This window comes from Echinops telfairi, unplaced genomic scaffold (genome assembly GCF_000313985.2).
Source record: "Echinops telfairi isolate 266 unplaced genomic scaffold, ASM31398v2 ScPeMD7_5592;HRSCAF=6446, whole genome shotgun sequence".
NCBI classification, from domain to species: domain Eukaryota; kingdom Metazoa; phylum Chordata; class Mammalia; order Afrosoricida; family Tenrecidae; genus Echinops; species Echinops telfairi.
In genome coordinates this window covers 15,372,077-15,394,742 of record NW_022109491.1, presented here as the reverse complement: position 1 = coordinate 15,394,742, position 22,666 = coordinate 15,372,077, and the positions used below count along the sequence as shown (strand labels likewise).

Here is a 22,666-nt window from a genome sequence, read left to right as displayed (position 1 = left end):
GAACAGGTGGGGTACAAGCAGGGACAGTTGTACTGTCCCTGCGCATCCATTCCGCAGTAGGCTGATGGCACTAGCGATGGTAAGAAGGAAAACTAATGCTGAAGGAGTGCCCCACAATGGGCCAGTTAGACTCACAAAATGAACACACACTTCCTGAAAACAGGCATGACCACCTGCTACTCTAGCATGAAGAAACTGACCTCAGGGAGGTCAAGTAACTTGCCCAACAGCGTACAGCTAGTCTATGCAGAGCTGGTATTCAAAGTCTGATTCATTATCAAGCTCGTTCTCTTTCCTCTTACTCAGAACCAGGACAACTCGAGACGCTGAAAGAATGAAGGTGAAGCCAAGAGACATTGCTCCAGCACGCTCCTTTCTCTCTCTTCCAATGATCTGACAAAGGTGAGGTTACTTCCTAGCAATTATTCAAGTAAAGGAAAAGGGTACATTTCAGGGATGGGCTGCTGAGTTGGGACAAAGCACTGAACTCCTTCCCTTTGGCCAGTTCCAGTTCTAACTGCCTTTGTCTAATTTCCAGCTGTTAATCAGACTGAGTGTTCCATTAGATCATTTTTAATAGTTAACATTTATCAAGCTCTATGTGCCAGACATGTTTTACAAGTGTCATCTCACTAAGGAATCGCGGCCCTGGCGTGAGTAATGGCTTGAGCTCTGTGTGAGTTTATGGCCACATGAAGCCATCAGTGACATGTTCAGTGGGATAAATAGTCTTAATGTCCTACCTTTTCATTCTTTGCTTCAGTGTCCAGTTCAGCTATTTTAGCCCATTTCTGCCAAAAGTTTGGGTCATCTAGGGAAATATCTGTTCTATTTCCAGAAGCCACAAAGCTAGCCTGTGGAGAAGACACAAGTCAGTAAACTGGGCTTGAACACAGCACAAACTAATGAAACACCAGCATTACTGCACATGGTCTAGCAACTTAAGTATATCCTCCATCCCTGTTCAACACCAAAAAGCCCAACAGGTCCTCCAAAATGAGTGTGAAAGCTCAAACTATTCTATTTCATTTTTAAAAAAAGACTGGAAGAGGAAATTACAATTTCAACCCAGAGGAAGATTTTTGGAACTTACACTTAGAAGCAGGAAGATGACACTGAAAACACAATGGCACAATTACTTGGTATCTGGATCCCCGTGAAAGGGTTAATTCTTAAGAGTTCTTTAGAGTTCATTTATCTTCCAGTTCAAGGGTTTCCATGAGTTGGCTACAGAAAAGCACCGAGCAGGGATGCAGATGAGCAATGCTTCATCTGCCTTCTCCCCGTAGATGACAACTCCCAAACCAAAAACTACGAACAGAGCCGAGCCACTGCTGAGGGGCATTCTACACGGGGCACCAAACAGAAAATGGAAGCAAAGAGGTCATGCAGTCAATGTGCAAATGGGCAGAGTCTATGAGCAGGGGAACCTGAGAGCAATCTGACAGGTGGCCTGATTAATTCCACAGTCAGTCAGTTGAACTGCCAAGGCAAGAGGCCACTATAGCAGCAACTGGGATCTTGAATGACATCTCCTTTCCTACAAAACGAACATGCTTAGTTGGAAGAATAGATTGCCCACTGGACTTTGAACTCTTTGATGCTACTCAAGGGACTGATATAGAACTCACATGTTTCAGAGTCATCTTTGAGAACAGTGAATATTGCGAACTGCAAACAAAAGTGTTCATCGTGCCCCCTACTTTTTATACTTAATGCCATGAAGTCAATATGGACTCAGTGATCCTATAGGGCAGGGTAGGACTGCCCCTTCGAGTTTCTGCGACTGAATTGTGCATGGGAAGAGAAAGCCCCTTTTTCTCTATATAACTTTTGATTATTACCAGAATCCACCTAAGGACCTGCATCTTCAGATTGTCATGTAGACTAATGGGGGCCAGATAACTTCAATGGCATAGGCTTAGACAAACAAAGTCAACGAAACCATTTTCTTTTCTCACTCATCCTGTAATGGTTAGGGGTTATGTCAACTAGACACTCCTGGTAAGGGTAGGGGCGGGCCCAACCTATCAATTGGGTCACAGTGTGATGACACCTTCTTGGTGTCATATAACATTTTTTGTATAAGCGTGGTAACACAGAGGGAACTCTCTCCCCACCCCCACCACCTTCCTGCTTGCTGAGTTTCTGCTGCCTCCAGGGGGAGACTCACGGGGGCTGCCTAACCCTAAAAGCTGTGGGCACCTTGCATGTTTCCACCGATCAACACGACTGTGCACCCACCAGCCTGTGTGATCTTCCTGCATCCCACTTCAGCTTTCTGCTTTAGTGGCTTGTGGCTATGTTGCGTCTGAAGAGAGCCTCACTTGCAGTGGACTCAACACATGAACTTAAGGTAGAGGGGTTGAGATAGCTTCTTGATATATGAAATTTTTCTCGATATTAAGTTCTTTCCTATACATACGTGATGCCACTGATTTTGTTTCACCAGACAACCTGACAACTCCTGGCCCAATAAAGGCGGCTCTGGCGAGAAGCTTTTGTACCTTGGCAAAAGTGGATCCTTTCCCTTCAGACTGGATGGTGATGGTATGGGTTCTCCTCTGCAGAATCTGGTCAATGTCTTCTTCACAGAACTTAGAGCCTTCATCTTCCTCATCCATCAAGGCTCCATAAGCACCTTTCCGAAGCAAGTCCTCCACCTCTATTTTTGAGAGCTGTTGTACCTAGACAGGTCACCACCAAAGGCTACTCACCAAGTGGAAAATGCACAGGAGAAAAAGTCTCAAACCTGACCTTTATGATTAGCACAGAGCTCTGCCATTAACTACATGTCCAAAGACTAAAGGACACAGAAGATGACATCCCTGGTGAAGACATTCAAGAACCATGAGAGGGTAAGCAGCCAATCTTCTAGAGAGTGCTCTGGAAGAAAACCCAGCATATAACCCAGTGCCCCTAACATTCTATGGGATGTTGCTTATTATCCAATGTCACATGTCATTAAAGAGGGCATATTTGACTTTCCCATGTTTTAGTTTGAGTCTGCATCTTTAAAAGCCTCCAGATGTACCAAACTGAAGAATAATGATTATTAAGTACATTAGTATTGGAAATGATGTCATTTCTTAAAAAACAAAACATCCTGGGCCAAGTGTGATCTCCTCAACTGCTTGTTGAAAGCAGGAAATGAGGTTCAAAACACCCTTCCCTGGTTCTCATTAAGAATCTGGTTCTCCTTATAGCAATCATAAGAGGGAATACCGTGACTCCCAGAACTGGCAAAGTGAAGAATTCTACTCAGCAACATACCCAAAGCTAACAGGACATAGACCATCTGGACTAAAGACAATCCGTTCAGAAGGCCTTACTTTCCTATCTTTGATGCCCTGATCCAAGGGATTAAGGAGCTATTCGGCTTTGCTTGCCTTCACTTCAAGAGAATCTGAGTTGCAATTTTTCTGGCCTGTCCTTCCCCCAGGGTGGGGAGGGGTGAGATATTTTATTAATTGCCACATTTCAAGCCATAAATTCATTCATTCATTTATTCACTGAACAATATGCCCTGAAATCCTTCAATATGCCAAATGCTGTCAGGGGCCACAAGACATTCAGAGATAAAAAGAGATCCCACTGTACCCCCAAGGAGCTCAACGTGTGGTGTAAGAGATAAGGCATGGTAACAAATGTGCATTAGCAGAGTTGTAAGGCAAGATCTGCTGGCTTCTAAAGGGTACTGTGAACATTCTTATTTACTAAAAGGTTCTTGCATACTGGAGAATTCTACCCTATCACTGCTCCTATGGATAAATTCTAAGTAGTCACTGATAAACTGCACAGACCTGACCTCAAATACTCTCTTTGGGGATATGTGTGAGCTGGCTCGATCTAATGTAAGTGAATCTCAAGAACAGCTGAAGAGCGCAGAAGCCCAGAGAGACGCAGGCAGTGTGACAAATGCTCCTGGAGGCTCCAGACCAGGTGGCATCATACTTACGCCGTTGGTGCTGCCCTTTCTGTTGATGTCCTGAAGAACAGCCTTGTCCAGACCCAACTTCAGGCTGGCCTTGTCAAACATTTCCCGCTCGTAAGAGTTCCGAGTAATCAAGCGGTACACTTTTACAGCTTTGCTCTGGCCTATCCGGTGACATCGGGCCTGAGCCTGAGAAAGGAGGAGGGTTATAACACATGTCACAGCAACACCAACAATAGTGGAGGCCTTGGGAACAGAGAAACACTCAAACACCAGGTGGTCTCAGCAATGGCTGGCCAGCTCTCATAGACTGGAGCTGGGGTGTGGGTGGGGCTGGGCTAATTTCAGGACAGGATAACAATAAAATATACACTGATTCAGGGCTACTCCTTTATTTTTTAATTTTAAAAACACCAGTTCCAAACTGAGTGCCAACTGTGGACCCTGAAATGCAAAAGGTGCTAGATAATGCAGCGAGAAGATGCGGTTCCCTGACCGCCCAGGCTTGTGTCTGGTGCACACACCTTGTGAGGCTGCCTTACTCCAAAGAAATATCTCAGAGCTGGCAGCATGCTTTCTTTCTTTAAAAAAAAAAAAAAATCATTTTATTGGGGGCTCGCACAACTCTTATCACAATCTATACATACATCCATTGTGTCAAGCACATTTGTTGTCATCCTTCTTAAAACATTTGCTTTCTACTTGAGCCCTTGGTATCAGCTCATTCTTTCCCCTTCCTCACAAACCCTTGATAATTTATAAATTATTATTTTGTCATGTCTTACACCAGGCGTCCTCAAACTACAGCCCGTGGGCCACATGCTGCCCAACGAAGACATTTATCTGTCCCGCCGGGTGTTTTTGCCCCGTTTGTTTTTTTACTTCAAAATAAGATATGTGCAGTGTGCATAGGAATTTGTTGGTTGTTTTTTTTAAACTACAGTCTGGCCCTCCAACGGGTCTGAGGGACAGTGAACTGGCCCTGTTTAAAAAGTTTGAGGACCCCTATCTTACACTGTTCGACATCTCCCTTCACCCACTTTTCTGTTGTCTGTCCCCCAGGGAGGGAGTTATATGTAGATCCTTGTGACCAGTTCCCCCTTTCTACCCCACCTTCCTTTTCCCCTCCTGGTATCGATACTCTCATTATTGATCCTGAGGGGTTAATTTGTCCTGGATTCCCTTTGTTTCTACCTCTGATCCATACCAATGTATAGCCTCTGGTCTAGCCGGATTTGTAAGGTAGAAGTGGGATCATGATAGGAGAGGGCTGGAACATCACAAACACATCTCCAGGACTCTCTCCACCTTCACCTTGCTGGCAAGATACACTGGAAGCTGCCAGAGTCCTGGAGATGTGTCTGATGTCCCAGCATTCTTCATCATTGCAGGTGGCTTTGTGAGTCTGAAGATGGACTTACGGACTAGTACCGGGCTTAGGGACTAATATGGGACATAGGAACTTGATATGGACTGGGCTGGAATGTTTCCTGGATAAATAATGGCCTCTCGATATAAAAACACTCTAGTCAACCTGGCCTAACACAAATGTACAGGATTAAGGATGGATTACATTCTGACCTGACCTTGGGGGAATCCTGGTGCATAGTGGTTACACTTTGGGCTGCTAACCACAAGATCAGCAGTTCAAAGCCACCAGTTGCTCCTCAGGAGGAAGACAGGTCTTTTTACTCCCATAAAGACTTAAGTCTAGGAGACTCAACAGGGGCAGTTCTACCCTGTCTTAGAGGGTCACTATCAGTCAGAATCAATTAGATGGCAGTGAGTTTTTTTGAAAGTCCTGATCTTAGCAGAGGATGTGAACCAAGCCAAACCCTTTGTGTTTTTGTGTGGTATAGTTCTAAAAGAAAGCTCCCACACCTCCATTAAAACTTTTCCTTTGTGTTTAAGAGCCATCTGGGTCAGACAGATCCATCCTGGGACCACCGAAGTAAGAGCACATTGGAGGTCTGTCTAAAGTGGTACATGTTGAGACCAAAGGCACCAGAGACGGTGGCACAGAGACTAAGAGTCAGAGTAAAGAAAGAAGAAAGGTCGGGACCAGTAGCCGAGACAAGGATACCATAAGACAGAACCGAGGACCTGTGTGGCAGAGAAACGGGCAGTCTGTCTGGTCCACAGAGGCAGTGGCCAAGGGACTACATGACTGAAAAGCTGAGGATCAGAGAGAGATTTGGTTGCTGGCTATTACTGTATCCTTACTGCTTACTGATCCTGACTTGTGGTACCCTGCTTGCTCCCCTAATAGAGCCCCTTAATCTTGAGTGTGGCCTGGGAGTTCTGTGTGGCCAGTGCAACAAATTATTGAATCCAACATAGAAAACAGAGTGGCATAGAGGAACGGTTGGTGTCAGACTGGTAAACGAGGAGATATGCCTGACCCCTGCCTCATGGCAATAGGGAAGCCAGAGGAAGGGGTGGTGATGGTGTGTCCCCATCCCTCATTTTCATTAACTCCTTGCTCTTAACTTTCAAAAACACGTATTGTTCACAGAGCAGGTCCATTTTCCATTTGACAATTCCTAAGCATTATGTTTCATCTCACTGACTCTAGTCCTCACAAGGGAATCTCCCTTCTTCCACACCATCCTTGTGTTTCTTATATCGATTCCTTCTTTTTTCTCACCCTTCTGAACTCTGTTATTAGGCAATTGGTACTCTTTTGATCTCCAGTAGTTACTTGTAGGCATGCATACCTCAACAGTGCTGTTGTTCCCTATACAGACCTGCCTACTATTTAACTGAAACTGGAGCCATGGAGGGTGTTCAGTTCCAGAACTGAAGGGTGACTTCAGGTCACAATCTTAGGGGTTCCACCAGTCTCTACGTGACCAATAAAGTTTGTTCTTTTTTCTGATTCGAGGTTTTTTTTATTTTGAGTACTTTATTTGATGAAGTAGCCAAGTCTCTGTCCCAGTTTTCCACATTCCACATTTGCTGACTGCCTTCCTGCTGTGTCACCGAAAAGCTTCCTCTATTTCTTGTAAGCTGGGATGAGACCCTGAGCCTTGGTCAGATATATGAAGGTTCCATTTTTGACAGAAGGACATCACAGGTGGTGTTTCTATATCTACCAAGAGGCATACATGATGTCTACTTGTCTCTCTTTTTGAATTGATGATCATTGCCTACATCCATTACTTTACTAGGGGTTATAATTCCTTTAATCAATTTCTGGTTACCCTCATATACAGTTCATATTGCAGAACCAAGATGTACGTTTGAATCTTCCTCTTTAGTTTCCAAAATAACGCCCCTCAAAAGTGATTAATGAAGGTTTCCCCCTTTTTTTTTAGGAATACAATTCTGGAAGGTAGAGAACTACATTCTGTAGAATGGATTTGGAGGTATCACTATGAACTCAGCATTGGGATGGTGTGTTTGTGTGTGAGACTAAGTAAAAAGGTATTAACACCAGTTTCAACAACTCTGAGAACAGGAGAACTAGGGGGTGCTCAGCTACCAATAGCAACAGCTCTAAAAGGATCACATTAGGTGGTTTTTGATAGAGTGGGAGAAAAACCTTAAAACCATAGAGACCAGCCTTACTGGTATGAGAGAGACTGGTAGGATGCCAAAGACTATAGCCTTTAGTCACCTTTTAGGTCTGGACGGGAACTCTTCACCCCTGTGGTAGAATAACCAACCACTGAAGATCAGAAGGGCAGCATCTCCCCAAAGACAAGGTTCAGAGGGTTAGGAAAGGAGGACGGACGGAAACGGAAAGCACAGGGAGGAAGTGGGGTAAATAGTGGTTTGCAGATTGAAATGAAGTGTGTTGAATCTAAGATGGTGCTCTGCTCTGTAAACCTTAACCTAATATACAATATAAAAGTTAAGGAAAAAAGTACTAGTACTAGGTTTCCAGTCATACATACATGGGTCTCCTCTAAACAAACTTGTCTTTAAAGATGCTTCTTTGATTAACGGAAAGATGCAGGCAAGTTTTCTCCGTAATCTTGATAGATTTTTTCCTCAAAGAACACTGGATGATCAGGAAGTTTATTATAAATCTAAGTTTGGATACGGCAAATTCAATTGGTGAGAAAAAAAGCCAAGGAAGTTGTTTGCGCCAAGGAACTATTTTCCACCACCACAATGCCCTGCTCATTCTTCCAGGTTAGCCAGGGCTGTTCTGAGAACACCCTTGGGTAACCATATTCCATCCTCCCTACAGTCCTGATCTTGCCCCTTCCGACTTCTTTTTATTCCTCAAGTTCAAAGAACATTTCAAAAGAACAAGATTTGAGTCTGCTTTGACCTTGTGTAATGTTAAGAGTGTAAAATTCTTCAGCAAAGGGTTAGATGGAAACAATAGCTTCCTATTTTGACATTTCGGTTGAACCAAGGTTTCTCTGATTTTGTAGTAGAAATTTTTGACTCACCCTCATATCCACATGCATATAGTCGTGCACTACAGAACACCCATGAGGAAATGTCAAACTGTGTACACACCTGTGACCCCATGGGTGTTTCCCTTTGTTTTCCAAGTGAAAGCACATTCCTTTTGTTTGCTCCTTCTCCACAATGGTTTTAAATACCCCCAGCCAGCAAAGTGAACCAGCGGTGTGTCACCACTCCCTCCCAGCAACTGACTAGCTGGCTAATGCTGGCACAGGGCAAAATCTGCTGGGTCTCCTCTGCTCATGCCCTCGTGCTAGCTAGGCCCAGAGTGCTCACTGGCTTTCAGTCCAGCCCTGGGAGGCGACAACATCTGTACATGACCCGGAAATGGCCACACCAACTGGGCAGCAGCAGTCAGAGTTGCCACCACCAGCCACACCCTAAGCACCTGCACATCCCTCTGGCCAGTACCACTGAGATCACTTATTCATGCCTCCCCTCCCAGGGGCACACCCCTTCCTCCCATGTGGCTGTGCTCTCAAGCTTATCAAATCTATTATCTAAGGTTTTCACAGAACAGGCTCTATGGGGCTTGGTTCTCAGGGACTGTATTTAATATGTTGGTCACACAACATCTATATCGCTTAACATCTTATTTTACAGAATGTACTGTTGCTACTAAGCCTTTATGACCATAAAGACATATATGTGTACGTATACGAGCCTCAGTAGCGTGGTCATTAAGCACGCTGCTATCAACAGAAAGGTAAGCAGTTCAAACCCACCAGTCATTCCATGGGAGAAAAATGTACCAGTCTACTTCTATAAATATTATAGCCTCTGAAACCCCACGACGGCAGTTCTATTTTGTCCTAGAGGGTCACTATGAACTGGTTATCAATTCAGTGGCAACAAGTTTGGATTTTAACAGAAATGGGCAGAATCCAAAGGCACAAACAGATGTATGTAGTTTCGTTTGTATGTTATGCATCATATATATGTGTGTGTAGTCTAACTTGTCAACGAACAGGGTATAGAAGTTACCATATTCAAATAGGAATGAATATACCTATCTCCAAGATCTTGGTTTCGAGTACATCTAATCCATAAAATCCAAGGTTTACTAGAGAAATGGCTCATTCCAGGGCTGTAGTAGACAAGTATAGGATGACCCTGAAATATACTGCTATGCCAACAATGCTAGCAAGTACTCAAAGAGCGAACGAGGTAGCACTTGAAGCAGCTAAGGCCAGAACTAATTTAACATCAAGATAGATGAAGGTAGTAACAGATGATTGCGCACTGAGTAACAAAGAAATCAGCAAGCTCATACTGATATAAGTACAAGTGAGGAACACAAAGCAGCACTTCCTTAAAGAATACCAATTCGAACTGTATAGAGTGACAAGATGTAGAAAACCACCACTCTGCGGTCCTCTCAGTAATAACTGATAGGGAACAGGATATTTACATAATGATTACAAAATGAATAACTTTGAAGGAAAACAACAGCAACAAACCTACTGCCATCAAGTTGATTCCTACTCATAGGCATAAAACAGAGTTGAACTGCTGGGCAGGGTTTCCAAAGCGGTAAATCTCTGCCTCATCTCTCTAACACAGAGTAGCTGGTGGGTTTGAACTGCTGGCATTCTGGTTAGCAGCCCAGTGCTTTAATCACTGCATCACCTGAGTGCTACCTGGATTCAACTACTTCTTTTTGTCTTTGAATTTTAGAAATCCCCCCCGCCCCTCATTAATTTAACCACATGGAAGGCTGTGGGACATGAAATAACCTGAGTAACTCTAGAAAACACTGTTTGGCTATGTACTGTAAGGTTAAGAACGAAAAGAAATACAGACCACTATTTTAATCTAGTAAATTTATTTTTCACTGGACACAGACGAGCAACTCTGAAACCAGTGTGTGTATATGTGTGCACAGACTCATGTGCAAGGTTTCAAAAAGTCCGTGAAAAAATGCAATGACCTAGTAACACCCCACAACGTGACCTAACATAATGTAATCAACCCCATGAAGCAATGTGCTGTAAGCAATCAGTTGTAAGAAAATTTGAGTGGAATGCAACCACCTTACTCAGGTCACAGCCCTGATACAATTGAAAGAAAGTTTCCTCAGGGGTGTGGCCTACTTTCTATATAAGTAGAAAAATTTGCTTGCTCGCTTTGAGTTGTGCCTGGATCTTGCATTTAACTCATTGGCTTCTGGATCTTTGAGCCAACAGTCTGCCATCTGATCTGTGGACTTTGGATTCATTCACCTCTTCATTCACAAGCCTGATCTGCTGCCCAGCCTGTGGTGTTCCTGCTGATCCTTATGTTCATCAGAGCCTGCAGCTACCTAAGACAGGAGAAGCCTTCAGCTTAACATATGACTCATGAAACAGAACCTGCATAGACTTGGACTGGGAAAAAAAAAGGAAAAAAATGCAATGAAAATACAATAAAATTTTTGACTCCTCTCATGTGTGTACATACCGAGCTAAAAGTGCTCTCCCTAAATGACTGTACCTGAACAACAACAGGATGAGGTCCTGTCCATTTAAGAGACTCATGATTTTATAGCCAAATTTCACACAAGCAGAGAGAAACTAGGTAGCAAGAAAAACATTCCCAAATAGACTCGCACCTGAGATGAAGTCCCAACAAGATGTACCAGCAACCTCTGGGGCAGGCACACTATTAGCTGCTCCCTGAGGAGAAAATTACAGAGCAGAGACCCGGTGGTGATCACAAGGTCAGTGGTTCAAATCTACCAGCTCCTCCTCGAGAAAGACAAGGCTGTCTGCTCCTGTAAAGATGTAAAGCCTTGGAAAGCCTCTACAGGGTCTCTATGAGATGGGATTGACTCTATGGCTGTGGGTTTTGTTTTTTGGTTAAGGCTCCTGCATGCTTTTTAGGCCCTTACTTGTCATTCACATATTATGAGTGAATAAAGGGCTAGGGATGATCAGAGAAGACCCTAGAGACTGAAACAAGAAAGTAGGTGTAGTTTTACTGCCCCAGTGAGACCTTCCACTATAAATAATCATGCGACATTAACTAGTATAAACAACCTAGCATGGTATCAATTCCTCTCTTGATCATTAACTCTAAAGTATTTTAATACTCTAAAATATGGTTTCCCAAGGAAAATGTACATAACCAGAGATATTAGAAATAATTACCCATGTCCCATCCAAAACCATACGCTTAGCATGCTGCTACACCCACTCCTCACCTCACAGTTGCTAAAAACCATGCCATTATGTGAAATCAGCATTGTACAGCCTAACACTCCTTCCTCCACCCACCACATCTTCCCAACTGCCAAGTGGGCAGTGAGTGGTGGCGGCTGGTGCTGCCTGACACCTGTTATCTCCCACCATGCCCTATACAATCCCTTCATTTCCCCTACCCCCACCAACCTCTCCAGTCCCTCACCTGGATTCCTTCTGCCCTTCAGCAAGTTCTTGTCACCTTGCCATCACCCTGACCTTCCATGGCCAGATCCAGATGTCTCGGACCCATAGAAGATGGCATTCCATGGCCAATTGGCTGCCTTCTCTAACGTGGCTTGGTCATTACCAGGGTATTGTTTGGGGTGGCCCAAGAAGGGTGTCCCAATTTTGGCCTTTATTGGGTGTGAAGCCCAGCCCATCGAGGGTACCATCTGGACATTTTTCCAAAGTTGTCTTAAATATAAAATGTCAACAGGTGAGGAGCAGGTGTAGACTTTCCATGCACATTTTATTTCAAGATCAGGCACTTCCCGTTTCCCATGGCATCCTTGAAGTCTGCCTGGCATGCAGAACAGGAGCCAGGGGGTGTCTACGCAGTGTGCACTGAGGGCTCTGGGAAGATGCCCCGCCTTCAGTAACTCCTTTGCAGCCCTATGGTTGAGTCAGCCCAGATTTCCTCTCCAGGTGCGGTGTCATACCCTCCTAAAATGCAAATGTCTTTGGGGAACATCACACCCCATTGCATTCTAGTTCTACTGGGACTTAGTCTGTGAGACCAAACTAAAGCCGGAGCACTGTTGGCTCCCCAGGTCCCTGCACAGTATGGGCTCAATAAATGTGTTTGACACTCCAGTCCAGAGCTGGCTGAGTTCAGAGCCCAGGAAAAATGTAGTAGAAAGAAGAATCATAAAAGGGCAAGAGAGAGAGAGAGAGGAGCACACTGGGAAGGGAGGTGGGAGAGGACTCAGAGATACGGGCACGGCGGACAGATGCTACTCAGTGAGAAAGCACCTGTGCCTTGCTCACGCCCTTTCAGCAATCATCCTTGGTGTTCCATTGGCCTGGAATGTTCTTCCTTCCGCTCTAACCAGTCAAGGCTCTTCTCATCCTCCGGTTTCTGCTCACAGGTATTATCTTCTCTCAGAAACCTTCCTAAACCACTCTCTCTAAGCCAGGCACCCTCAGCACCCACATTCTGGTCCTCTTAGCCTGCTTTGATTTTCTTTGTAACTCAGAAAATCTGTGGAAGTTGGAGCTAGTTTAAGGGGAAAACCTGTCGGAGAAGAAAACAAGTATTTCCCATTAAACCAAGTCACAGAAAGTCAGACTGCACCCTGTCAGAGGACGAAAACTCGTCAGACCCAGAAAACCAGGCTGCCCTTGTCCAGGCCTGGCGCTCATACTTCACTATGCCTATTTCTGTTTGCAATCACCTTCTTCATGTTTACCTGTTTATTTGCCTGTTGACCTCACTAAAATTCAAACTCCACTAGAACAGAAACTATGTCCACCTGTGATGCCCCACCACTCAACAGCAGCTGGTGCTCAATTAGTGGACTTAGCGAGCGTTCACAACCTTACTTTCTTCTGGCAAACCAGGTGCACGCCGTAGGGCTTAATCTTCCAAGTAAGAGGTGCTGCTGGCACCAAGGTGGCAGCAGAGGCAGTTGAAGAGGGGACCTGCCCCCTTCTGCTCAGAGTGGTGAGTTTGGCCCCTGGAGCCCTGTTGCTTGGAAGTGGTGCTGGCTCTCAGGCTGGCCTCTCTCTTCCTGTCCACTCACTTCTGACCCTCAGCAGCTGCACTGCACAGTGGCTCTGCTCCTGCCAGTGCAAGTGCTCCCATGGTTTCTGAATCCCTCCCCCACTGGCAGGGGCCTGAGCACAGGGAGGTCCAAGGATGGTGCCAGCTTCTTCCCTCTGCACCCCACCTCCCTTTGTCATAGTCCTAAGGAACCCTTGTCTCTAAAGGCAAAAAGCTTCCCTGCCTCCCTTGGTGGGGGGAAGCTTAAGGACACCTGCCACTTCATCAAAAGGCGTGCATCAGCACTCACAACTGGCAGCAAGACTGCCTTCTCTGATGAGAAGAGCAGAAGATACTCATGTCTTATAGTACTCTAACCTCTGGGCTGCCTCCACGCCTTTTCTTAACTTCTTCCTCAAGTGTCACAGGAAAGCTGGTCAAAAAGCCCTAGCAATGGTGTCTTGTGTCTTTGTGTGACAACACACTTTGTGATCTCAAGAGTCTTCTTGCCAGCAACAGGCTCATGTATTTTTAAGGCGAACAATGCTCACATTACACATTAGTCACTTGCACATTAGTTTCTAACTTGCGCTATGTAAGTTACAAACCTGTGTCTGCTTATGTGACAAGAACCACCATGGTGCCTGCCTGGCTGCCAGCAGCTCTGGGGAAGTGGGCTTTTACCCTAAAAGGACCAAGGAAGTCTTCTGGCTACAGGGAAAGTCGTAGCCACAGTTGACTGAGGCGGATGACCTGATCCTCCATTTTGACAGGTTGACATCCTCCTATGTCCACTTCTGATTTTGTTCAGATAGGTAGGAAGCAGGAGATGGTTTTTACTAAGCAGACTAAGACCACATGAAACACCATATGACATGTCAGAGTATTTTGTTTCACGAAGGCCCAGATGTTAAAAAAAACCCCAAATACTAGCAAGTCCTAAATCTCCAATTTATCCTCAACGCACCGAAAACAATCATCGTAGACAGTGCAATGAACGACTGAACTTTTGCTTATAACAACAGAAAGCACCAGAAAGCTGTTCTAATCGGCTGCCTTTTCAGAGACTGGAGCTCTGTTCTTCAGCCCTAGAATTTGGTTTGTCTGCAGGACTGCTTTTGGGACTCGGGACTTTAGTTGAGCTGACCCTCACAAACACAAGTAGGCTGGATTTACTGCCAAGCCTCTGAGGAGGTCTGCCTAAGACCAGCCAGGGAACAGGGGCTCCCCTTGGCATCCTGTCAAACGTGCCCCTGTGGACTGCATGGGATCTTTCTAGGCTGTCTGCCACCAGTGCAAACACTCATTTTCTAGCACACAGACTTCTGCAGCTGTTGGAAAGTTCTCTAGGGTAGGGCTGTCCCTGGTTCACGGTGGAATTATTAACAAGGTATTGGGTAGCATACATCCTCAACCCACACAAGCTAAAAGTACAATGACCAAGCCCAGCTTCTAAAGAACAGGATGACAGAGAAAAATGAGAACTGTGGTTCTCTAATAAACTTCTAGCACGGACAATGATGGAAATACTTCCTTCATGGATAAAAAACAGTAGCGTGTGCTGCGAGCTCTGTGTGCGTGTGAGCATCACACAACTAACAAGATTAGTGCTGAGGAACAGTCCAGTTAGACGTTGTAGTCTGTTGAGTTAGGTTTGCATTTCACTGATTTTCACAGCTGATTTGACTGCTCCCCGATCACCCACATGATGGTCTCAGGGTTCCAGTCTCCAAACCCTTCCAACGCCACATGCATAGCGCCTGGGACAAGACGAGGGCTAGTGAGTGAGTGTGTGCCTGCGAACGGGAGTCTCTATGTGACCGTGTCTCTTTTGGCCTCGGGAGAGGCTCTCTTACTCCACACTTCATAATCAGCAAACCCAGAACCTGGCTCCATCTTTGTGGGAGACAAACACCTTTGACCTCACCTTCTCTAGCACATCTTTACAGACGGCCAATCTCATTACACAATAGCCAATGATCCTGTTCCCTGCCCTAAAGTTACTCTTTCCAATTCTCTTATAATTTTCTGACATTTCAGAAATAAACAACAGTTCTGAGTTATGAATTTTTAATTAAGAACAACAACAACAACAACAAAAAGCGGAAACCCAGTGACTCAAGATCAGAAAAGCAACTGCAGTCTGGACGGCCAGCGGCTGAACATCTCAAGATGCTGGTCTGCCCGATCACGGATTCTTTCAGGCAGTAAGCTTCCGCCTTCTCGGTCCAGGCTCCCCACCCTGAAACACCCTAGGGCTGGGCTTCTTTGTCTCCTTCAAGTTGAACGTTGGAAGAAGTACAGAAACAGACTCGGCACACTATCCAATTTCAGTTTGGACTTCCCCACCCCTCATGCCTTTATTCATCTCTTGTCAATTTTCCCAGCAGTGGTCATTAGAAAACAGATACTCCAAAGTATCTCCATTCTCTTCCAGCGCTGAACTCTGGACAGCCAACTAACACCCTCCGACTCTCTCACATACAAGTCAATCACCTTAGATGACCCCGACTTCTCCATCAGGCTTACACACCAGCACCCTCCGTCTTTCCACTGCTTGCCAGTGTACTACTCAATTGTTAATGCTTACACTTCAACTTGGCAAAGGAGGTGAATCTGAAGCCACGGCCCATCTTCAAATGTGAGCCCCCAGCCTCCAATTTGCCTACTGAAAATTACTGTATGTCAGCTAACATGGTCTCAAAACGTCTACCCAATTTCAGTTTCTCACACAACCATTCTCCCAGGGACCATACCTCACAGCCCAGAGTACCACAGATGGACACAGAACTTCAAAGCTACTGAGGACCTAGAAAATCATCTGGGGCCAGCAAACCTCTGTAAAAAGCCAGACTGTCAATGTGTTAAGCTTTGTGGGTAACTGTTACAACTGCCTGAGTGCTGTCATGGCTGGAAAGCAACCATAGGTATATCATGGGAAATACTGTGGGTCTGGTTCTAGACCGCTGCAATAAAACTCATCATATGAACTTTTTTTGTTCCCCAGTGCATATGAAAGTTATGCTGATGCTACTGTCTATTGTGTGTGCAACAGCATTATGATAAAATGTGAAATATTGTGAGAATTACCAACGCGTGACAGAGATATGAAGTCAGCACATGCTATTGGGAAAAATGGTGCTAACACACTTGCTCAGCACAGGGTTGGCACAGAGCTCACTTTGTGAAAGAATGCAATGCCTGGGAAGCACAATTAAGTGAAGTGCAGCACAATGAAGAGAGCATGCCTGCAGACGAAGGATGCGCGGCTGTGCGCCAAGTCAACTCTGGGTGACAACTTGTGTGTGACAACTTTATAACCTCTGTTTTATGTCACTTATACTCATTTGGTTCTAGCTAAGCTGATCAAATGCCAATTTTTGCTCATTTTTAATTTAAGTACTGAGTGAAAGTTTTTTCTGTAAAAATTTGTTATCATTTATCTAGCAACTCATCTGTATTCAAATATCCCATCCCAAGGAGGTTACATGATGCATCTGTTTAACTCTGAAGTTAGACACAGAACATGTTGCTGCTGACCCACCAAGACCCTATGTACAACAGAACACAACTGCCCAGTCTTGTGCCATCCTCCCAATTGTTGCCATGTTTGAGCCCATTGTTGCATGCATAGAGCATAAAATCACTGCCATTGAGTTGATGCTGACTCATGTGATCCTATATTATGCCACATAATTTGCTTTCTAAGGAATTAGCATATTTCCCCCTGAATTTTAGGCAATCGTTACCAATTCAAGCATTTAACGAGCACTGGTTTTCAGGTAGAACAGTTTTCTTTCAGCTAAGTTTCGTTTGGAAAGGAGCACAGTCAGTGTAGAAGACAGAGCAGAATGACTGTGTGAAGCTGGCAGGGAAGAAGCCCCAAGACCCACCAACTTTGCTTCCTCTGCCCTGTTATCTTCCTTCCCCTGGTGGTTTCCCCAAAGGTACCTACTTAGTTGTGTGAAATAGTTTTGATCAATCTCCTCTATTATGAAAAAGGTCTTCAGCAACCCATCCATTCTCCCCATCATCACACACTCACATTCCTAGTATTAGCAAGTATTCCAAGATACATTTAATATGAAATTCATCATTCGTGATAATGGATGTAAACCTAAAGTTCTACACATTCTTCAAGCAGGGTTGATGAAAAACTTCAAAACAGGTAGTATTGGCTCTGTCATTTTCTTATTTGCTTATACTGTTGACTTTTAAGGTTTTAGAGGTAGCCACCAATTTATGACACATCTGCATTAAGAACTGCACTTAAAATCATGGTGTTTTTTTTTTGGGTGGGTGGGTGGGGGTATATCTTATTATTGGTAATATGTACAACATGAAGTTGCAATCCATTACTTATGTGTCATTACTTTTACATATGTACTCAATAGATAAAAACACTCCCGCATAGCAGGCACTAATGAGAATTAAGGAAAAAGGGTCCTCATGGCAGAGTCACTGGAATGGGACCCCGTCCTGTCGTGGGCTTCTTGTATCTCTCGTCTTTGTAGGCATTATTTTAAGCTACCCAACATCTACTTTGGTTAAAGCTAGAAAATGTCTCGTGCAGCTCCGCTTAGCTGGACACAAGTGAGCACATAACAGGTCGCCCTGAGTGGACAGCAGAGGCGCTCATGAGGGGTCACTGCCACTCCCACCGCACTGTGAGCCTTCCCAGCCTTGAGGTCATCTCACTTTGCTGAGCATGATGTACAATGGGACTTCAAAACACTCAAAAGAAAATGGAATTTTAAAATAATGGAATTTTCCCACTAGCTTTTTGAAGCTCCCGGATATATGGAGTAGAAATCCTAGTCAATCTATATACCTGAAATTAAGAGAATTAGCCAGGTCTAATCTCTTTTTTCTTTTTCATGTTTTTGTAGTAATAACAAGTAGCAATTCTATCTTCTATTTGGAAGTCTATTTCACTGCCGTGAAACACCAAGAGCTGCTCTCTCTGGTGAGTGGGGAGGACAGGCACCTATGCTTCACGCTGTCCCACCCCCGACCGAGGCCCCCCACAGGCCAGAGCATGGAGCGCGGCCGACGGACAGTGGGCATGCCAGGCTTTGCCGTGCTGTCCTTGGACTCAGCGAAGGCAAACAGCATTACCCTAATGGTTACCTGCAGGTCATTTTGTGGGTTCCAGTCTGAATCAAATATGATGCAGGTGTCAGCAGCTGTGAGATTGATCCCCAGGCCTCCCGCTCTGGTGCACAGGAGAAAGACAAAGCGGTCTGAGTCTGGCTTACAGAACCGGTCGATGGCTGCCTGGCGCAGGTTTCCCCGTACTCGCCCATCAATTCGCTCATAGGTGTATCTGAGGGGACCCAAACGAATGAAAGCCCAGACGTTAATCATGACTCCACTGCAGAACAGCAGAACGACGCAGTAAACTACCTGTCAGAGGTCTTCCACCCTTACTTCTAATGTGGGCTGAGGGACAACAGTCTAGAAGGAACCACCTCCCCCCTCTACATGTGCAGCAGGGCAGACCCATAAAAATACTTTGTGAAATGTACACACACACGCAAACAAAAAGAGCACAAAACAAAACACACAGCAAACTAAGAAGGGCTAGAACAATGGCAAATATACAACAGTAGTCCCCACAGCCCAAACAACTTGTCATCAAGTCATTTCCCAGTTGATCTTGCGTGGAGGCTAATGGTCAGACCCAGAAACTCGACGGAAGCCTCATCCCTGCACGGTCAGTGGTCCTCCCAACAAGGCTCTGTGTCCACATCAGCCTCAAGCCAAGACAAGGTTTCTGGCAATGGCAAGAATACTTTTTATTCCCTGTTGGCCAGGCAATCCTTTTACTGTCCTGGCTGGGCATTTATAGCGTAGTAGCTCCTCAGAGCTTTAGAATTTAGGGAAAGTGGCAGGGAAACCTCCACATATATAACTGAAACCATGGGCATCTGGGATACCACAGGTTGCCACCAATATTTAGAGAGAAATCACAAGAACGGTGAAGCCGGTGTTTGTGGAGAGGGGAAGGAATATGAAGGGAGGCACTAAAGGTGAGTATCATTAAGAAGGCATATATCTGTGCAGAAAATCAAGCAGCAACGGTGCAAAGCGTGTCAGAGAAGTCCCAGTGAAGGCAGAAGGAAAGAGAATGAAAAATGAAACTGCTATGGTAGCTTACAGGAGCCCTGGTGGCATTAGTGGGTTATGTGATGGGCTGCTAACTGCTAAGTCAGCAGTTTGAAACCACCAGTTGATCTGTGGGAGAAAAATGAGGCTTTCTACTCCCATCCAGATGGACAGTCTCAGAAACCCACAGGGGCAGTTCTACTGTTTTACAGGATCACTGAGTCAAAAATGTCTTGATGGCAGGGAGTCAGGTTTTTTTATGGTAGCATATTACTCTCAGTCCATTCCAAAAGAAAACATAAAGGTTCTTTATGATGTTTTCACCACCAAACTGGATGAGGCAAAGTGATGGAGACACTGCGAGAAAGGGACCAGGTCACTTAGAGCTGGCAATAGCCAAGAAGATGAACTTTGGCAAAAAGCAAATGAGTAACGTAGAATTGGGGAGATTTAATCTACACCTTCAGAAAAATAAAAAGTAGAAGCAGAGACCTCATAATGTGTGAATGGCTCTAGAAAAATGAATCTGACAATAGAATTCTGACTTTGAGGGAAAGGGAAAACACCACAAGCCAACATAAGAAATCTGACCAAGTCAGATTAATAGAGGACAAGCACACAGCAGAAAATGACTCTGAAACTATTTGTCTTCTGTTACAAGGTTACAGCACACATAGCCAGATCTTGAATTATGGGTAAATATATCTACATATATCTATTCCCCATCCCTCCCCCTTTCTCACTGCATTAAACAAAAAAAAGCTAAAGAATATATGGGAGGGAGGTGATGGAGGTCACAGGATTATTTTTTAATAAGATTTTCATAAAGACAAGATAAACAAGGTCTTGGGTTATATTCCTAAATCCTGTACAACTGTGAAAGAATTAGTCATAATCATCATTACAACCACCACAACAACATTAGTAACAAGCTCTTCAGAAGTACCGATGCCGTACCAGGAACTGATGCATGCTTTAAAAGCATTACCAACTTGAAGTCTCACAAAAATCCTATGAGATAAACCATTCTCACCCAGTGAATTCCAACTGATAGTGATGCTATAGGACACAGAAGAACTGTCCAAAGAATTTCCAAGGCTATAAATCGTTACAGAGGCACACTCTCTCATTTTTCTTCCTAGCTGGGGCCAGTTGAGGGCTGTTAACCACATGTCTCTAGGGTTCTGTAGTCCTCCGAGGTAGTTCCTATTTATTATTATCCTCATTGGAGGACATTTTAAAAAGGAGAATAACTTGCTCAGTCTCCAAGCTGGTGAGCGAGTTGAACAAGCCAGTTTAATCTGTGCCGGAGCCCACGCTCTTGACCAGTCTCCTGTTCTGTCCTTCACATAAAAACCCCTGACTGTCATGGAGTTGATTCTGACCTATAGCGACCCCGAGGACACAGCAGAACTGCTTTCCCATTTCCAAGAGTTCAAATCGTGATGGCAGCAGGCAGCTTCATCTTCTTCCCAAGAGGTGCCTGGTGGGTTTGAATCACTCTCCTGGTGATTAGCAGCTCAATGTGTAACCACTGTGCCACAGGGCCCTGTCCTTCACATAGTGCCGTATACTTTACTACAGCAGGACAAAAGGATTTCCATAAGAAGATAAGAGAGAAAATTAAGTAAGAGACACTAGTAAACTTAGGAAACTTGTAACTAATACAAGGCAGAAGCAGAAACTATAAATAGGTACCCAAAATTATTTCACTGAGGATTGATAACAGGCTACTCACAGGAGTGTGGACCTCATGGCTGGTTCAGAGGAAGCAGCACAAGAATTAGAGACAGAAGACAGGGCTGAGTTCCAATTAACCCATAACTGCTGCTTGCTGTCATCACGACTACCCACATGATACTGCAGTCCAGGAGGACGCAATGCCCTTTGACAATACACTCCTAATCAGGGAATTCTGAGCTGGATGCTCCAGGTGTGAATGAGACTAGGCAAAGCCTCAAGGGGGAAGAAAAGAAAAGCTACTATATGTATGATGCAGCCCAGCTGTCATCCAGGGGAAACAATTCTCATGAAATCAGGTAACAGCATCGTGTCAGTTAGGATATACCAACATAGTTTTAGAAATATGCAGGACAGTTGGAACAATAACCTTCCTTCCTATTGGTGCACCAATTTTGAGAGCGTTCTCAAAGAACATTAAACCAAAATAAAAGTCCAATTATTTAAGCCCTTTGAAATCACTCCCTACTCACTCCTCCTCACTTCTGAGCCAGCTCCTTTGGCGATGCCCTCATTCCTGCCTCAGAGTCTGGCATGAAATTAAATGGGAACGGAACCAAGCTGACAGCTGCAGAGGCAAAGAGGCTCAAGAACAAAGAAAACCTTGAGGGCTAGTAGATCTGAACAAAGAAATTCAGCATCATGAAATTTTCCATACCAAACTTCAGTGCGGCAATTAACCACCAACCGCAACAACTACATTTTGAATGAACTCCCTAGGGGTTGCTGTGGTAATCCAAGGTCACTTTCAGGTATCACAGAGAAGCAGGGGGCACTCTGGAAAACCTGCATGCTTGGGGTCAGGGTGGGGGGTTGGGGCACAGCTTTGGCACAATAGAAATGCTGACCTCAGAAGGTTTGAGGGGAAGTGAAGCGTTGTCATCTCCCAGCAGTTACCCAGCTGGAGGACAGGACAAGGGAAACAAAGTGAGAAATCTGCCAGGCTTGGCAACATGACACTAAGGGTTTGTTGAAAAGGCCCGAGTAAATAGAGAGTGAATGGTATGCTCTTTAGTTACGCAAGATCTCAACCCTATCCTATTCAATGTATAAAAGCTAATCGAAACCACAACAAATGGATATGGGGACACACATAAATACAGATAGGTAAATGTTACGTACTGAAACGTACATACATTTCTTTGGAGTTGGGGGCTAGATTGGTTAGAAATAGGCATGGCAGATTTGCCCAATGTAATAATACATTGCCTGATTTCATACTTTCATGGGCACTAATTGTGGATCTAAGTCAAAGGAAATTCTTTACAAGTTCACTATTTTCTCCATTGATCATTGCTTATTGGTCCAGCTGTGAGGTTTGCTTCTGTATGCTGGAGTATAATCCATACTGAAGGTTGTAGTCCTTGATCTTCATCACTAAGTGCTTTAGGTCCCTTTCACGTTTAGCAAATAAGGTTGTGTCACCTACACATGGTTGGTTGCTAATGAAGCTTCTTCCAAATTGGTGCCATTCTTTTTTTTTTTTTTTTTGATCCCAATTTTTAAATTTAATTTTATTTTATTTATTTATTTTTT

At 44.5% G+C, this 22,666-nt stretch overlaps 1 protein-coding gene across 5 annotated transcripts in view; it reads right to left on the bottom strand.

Annotated features, from left to right (window-relative positions):
* The window catches only part of CHD6 (chromodomain helicase DNA binding protein 6), a 160,498-nt gene that overhangs the window by 54,009 nt on the left and 83,823 nt on the right, over nt 1–22,666 (bottom strand). For all 5 annotated transcript variants that reach the window (XM_045295407.1, XM_045295412.1, XM_045295409.1 and 2 more), the window contains 4 exons: nt 18,413–18,608; nt 3,959–4,123; nt 2,508–2,687; nt 744–854 (listed from right to left, as the gene is read on the bottom strand). In XM_045295407.1, coding sequence (XP_045151342.1) covers nt 744–854; nt 2,508–2,687; nt 3,959–4,123; nt 18,413–18,608 — 652 coding nt within the window. The remainder of the gene's footprint in view (nt 1–743; nt 855–2,507; nt 2,688–3,958; nt 4,124–18,412; nt 18,609–22,666) is intronic.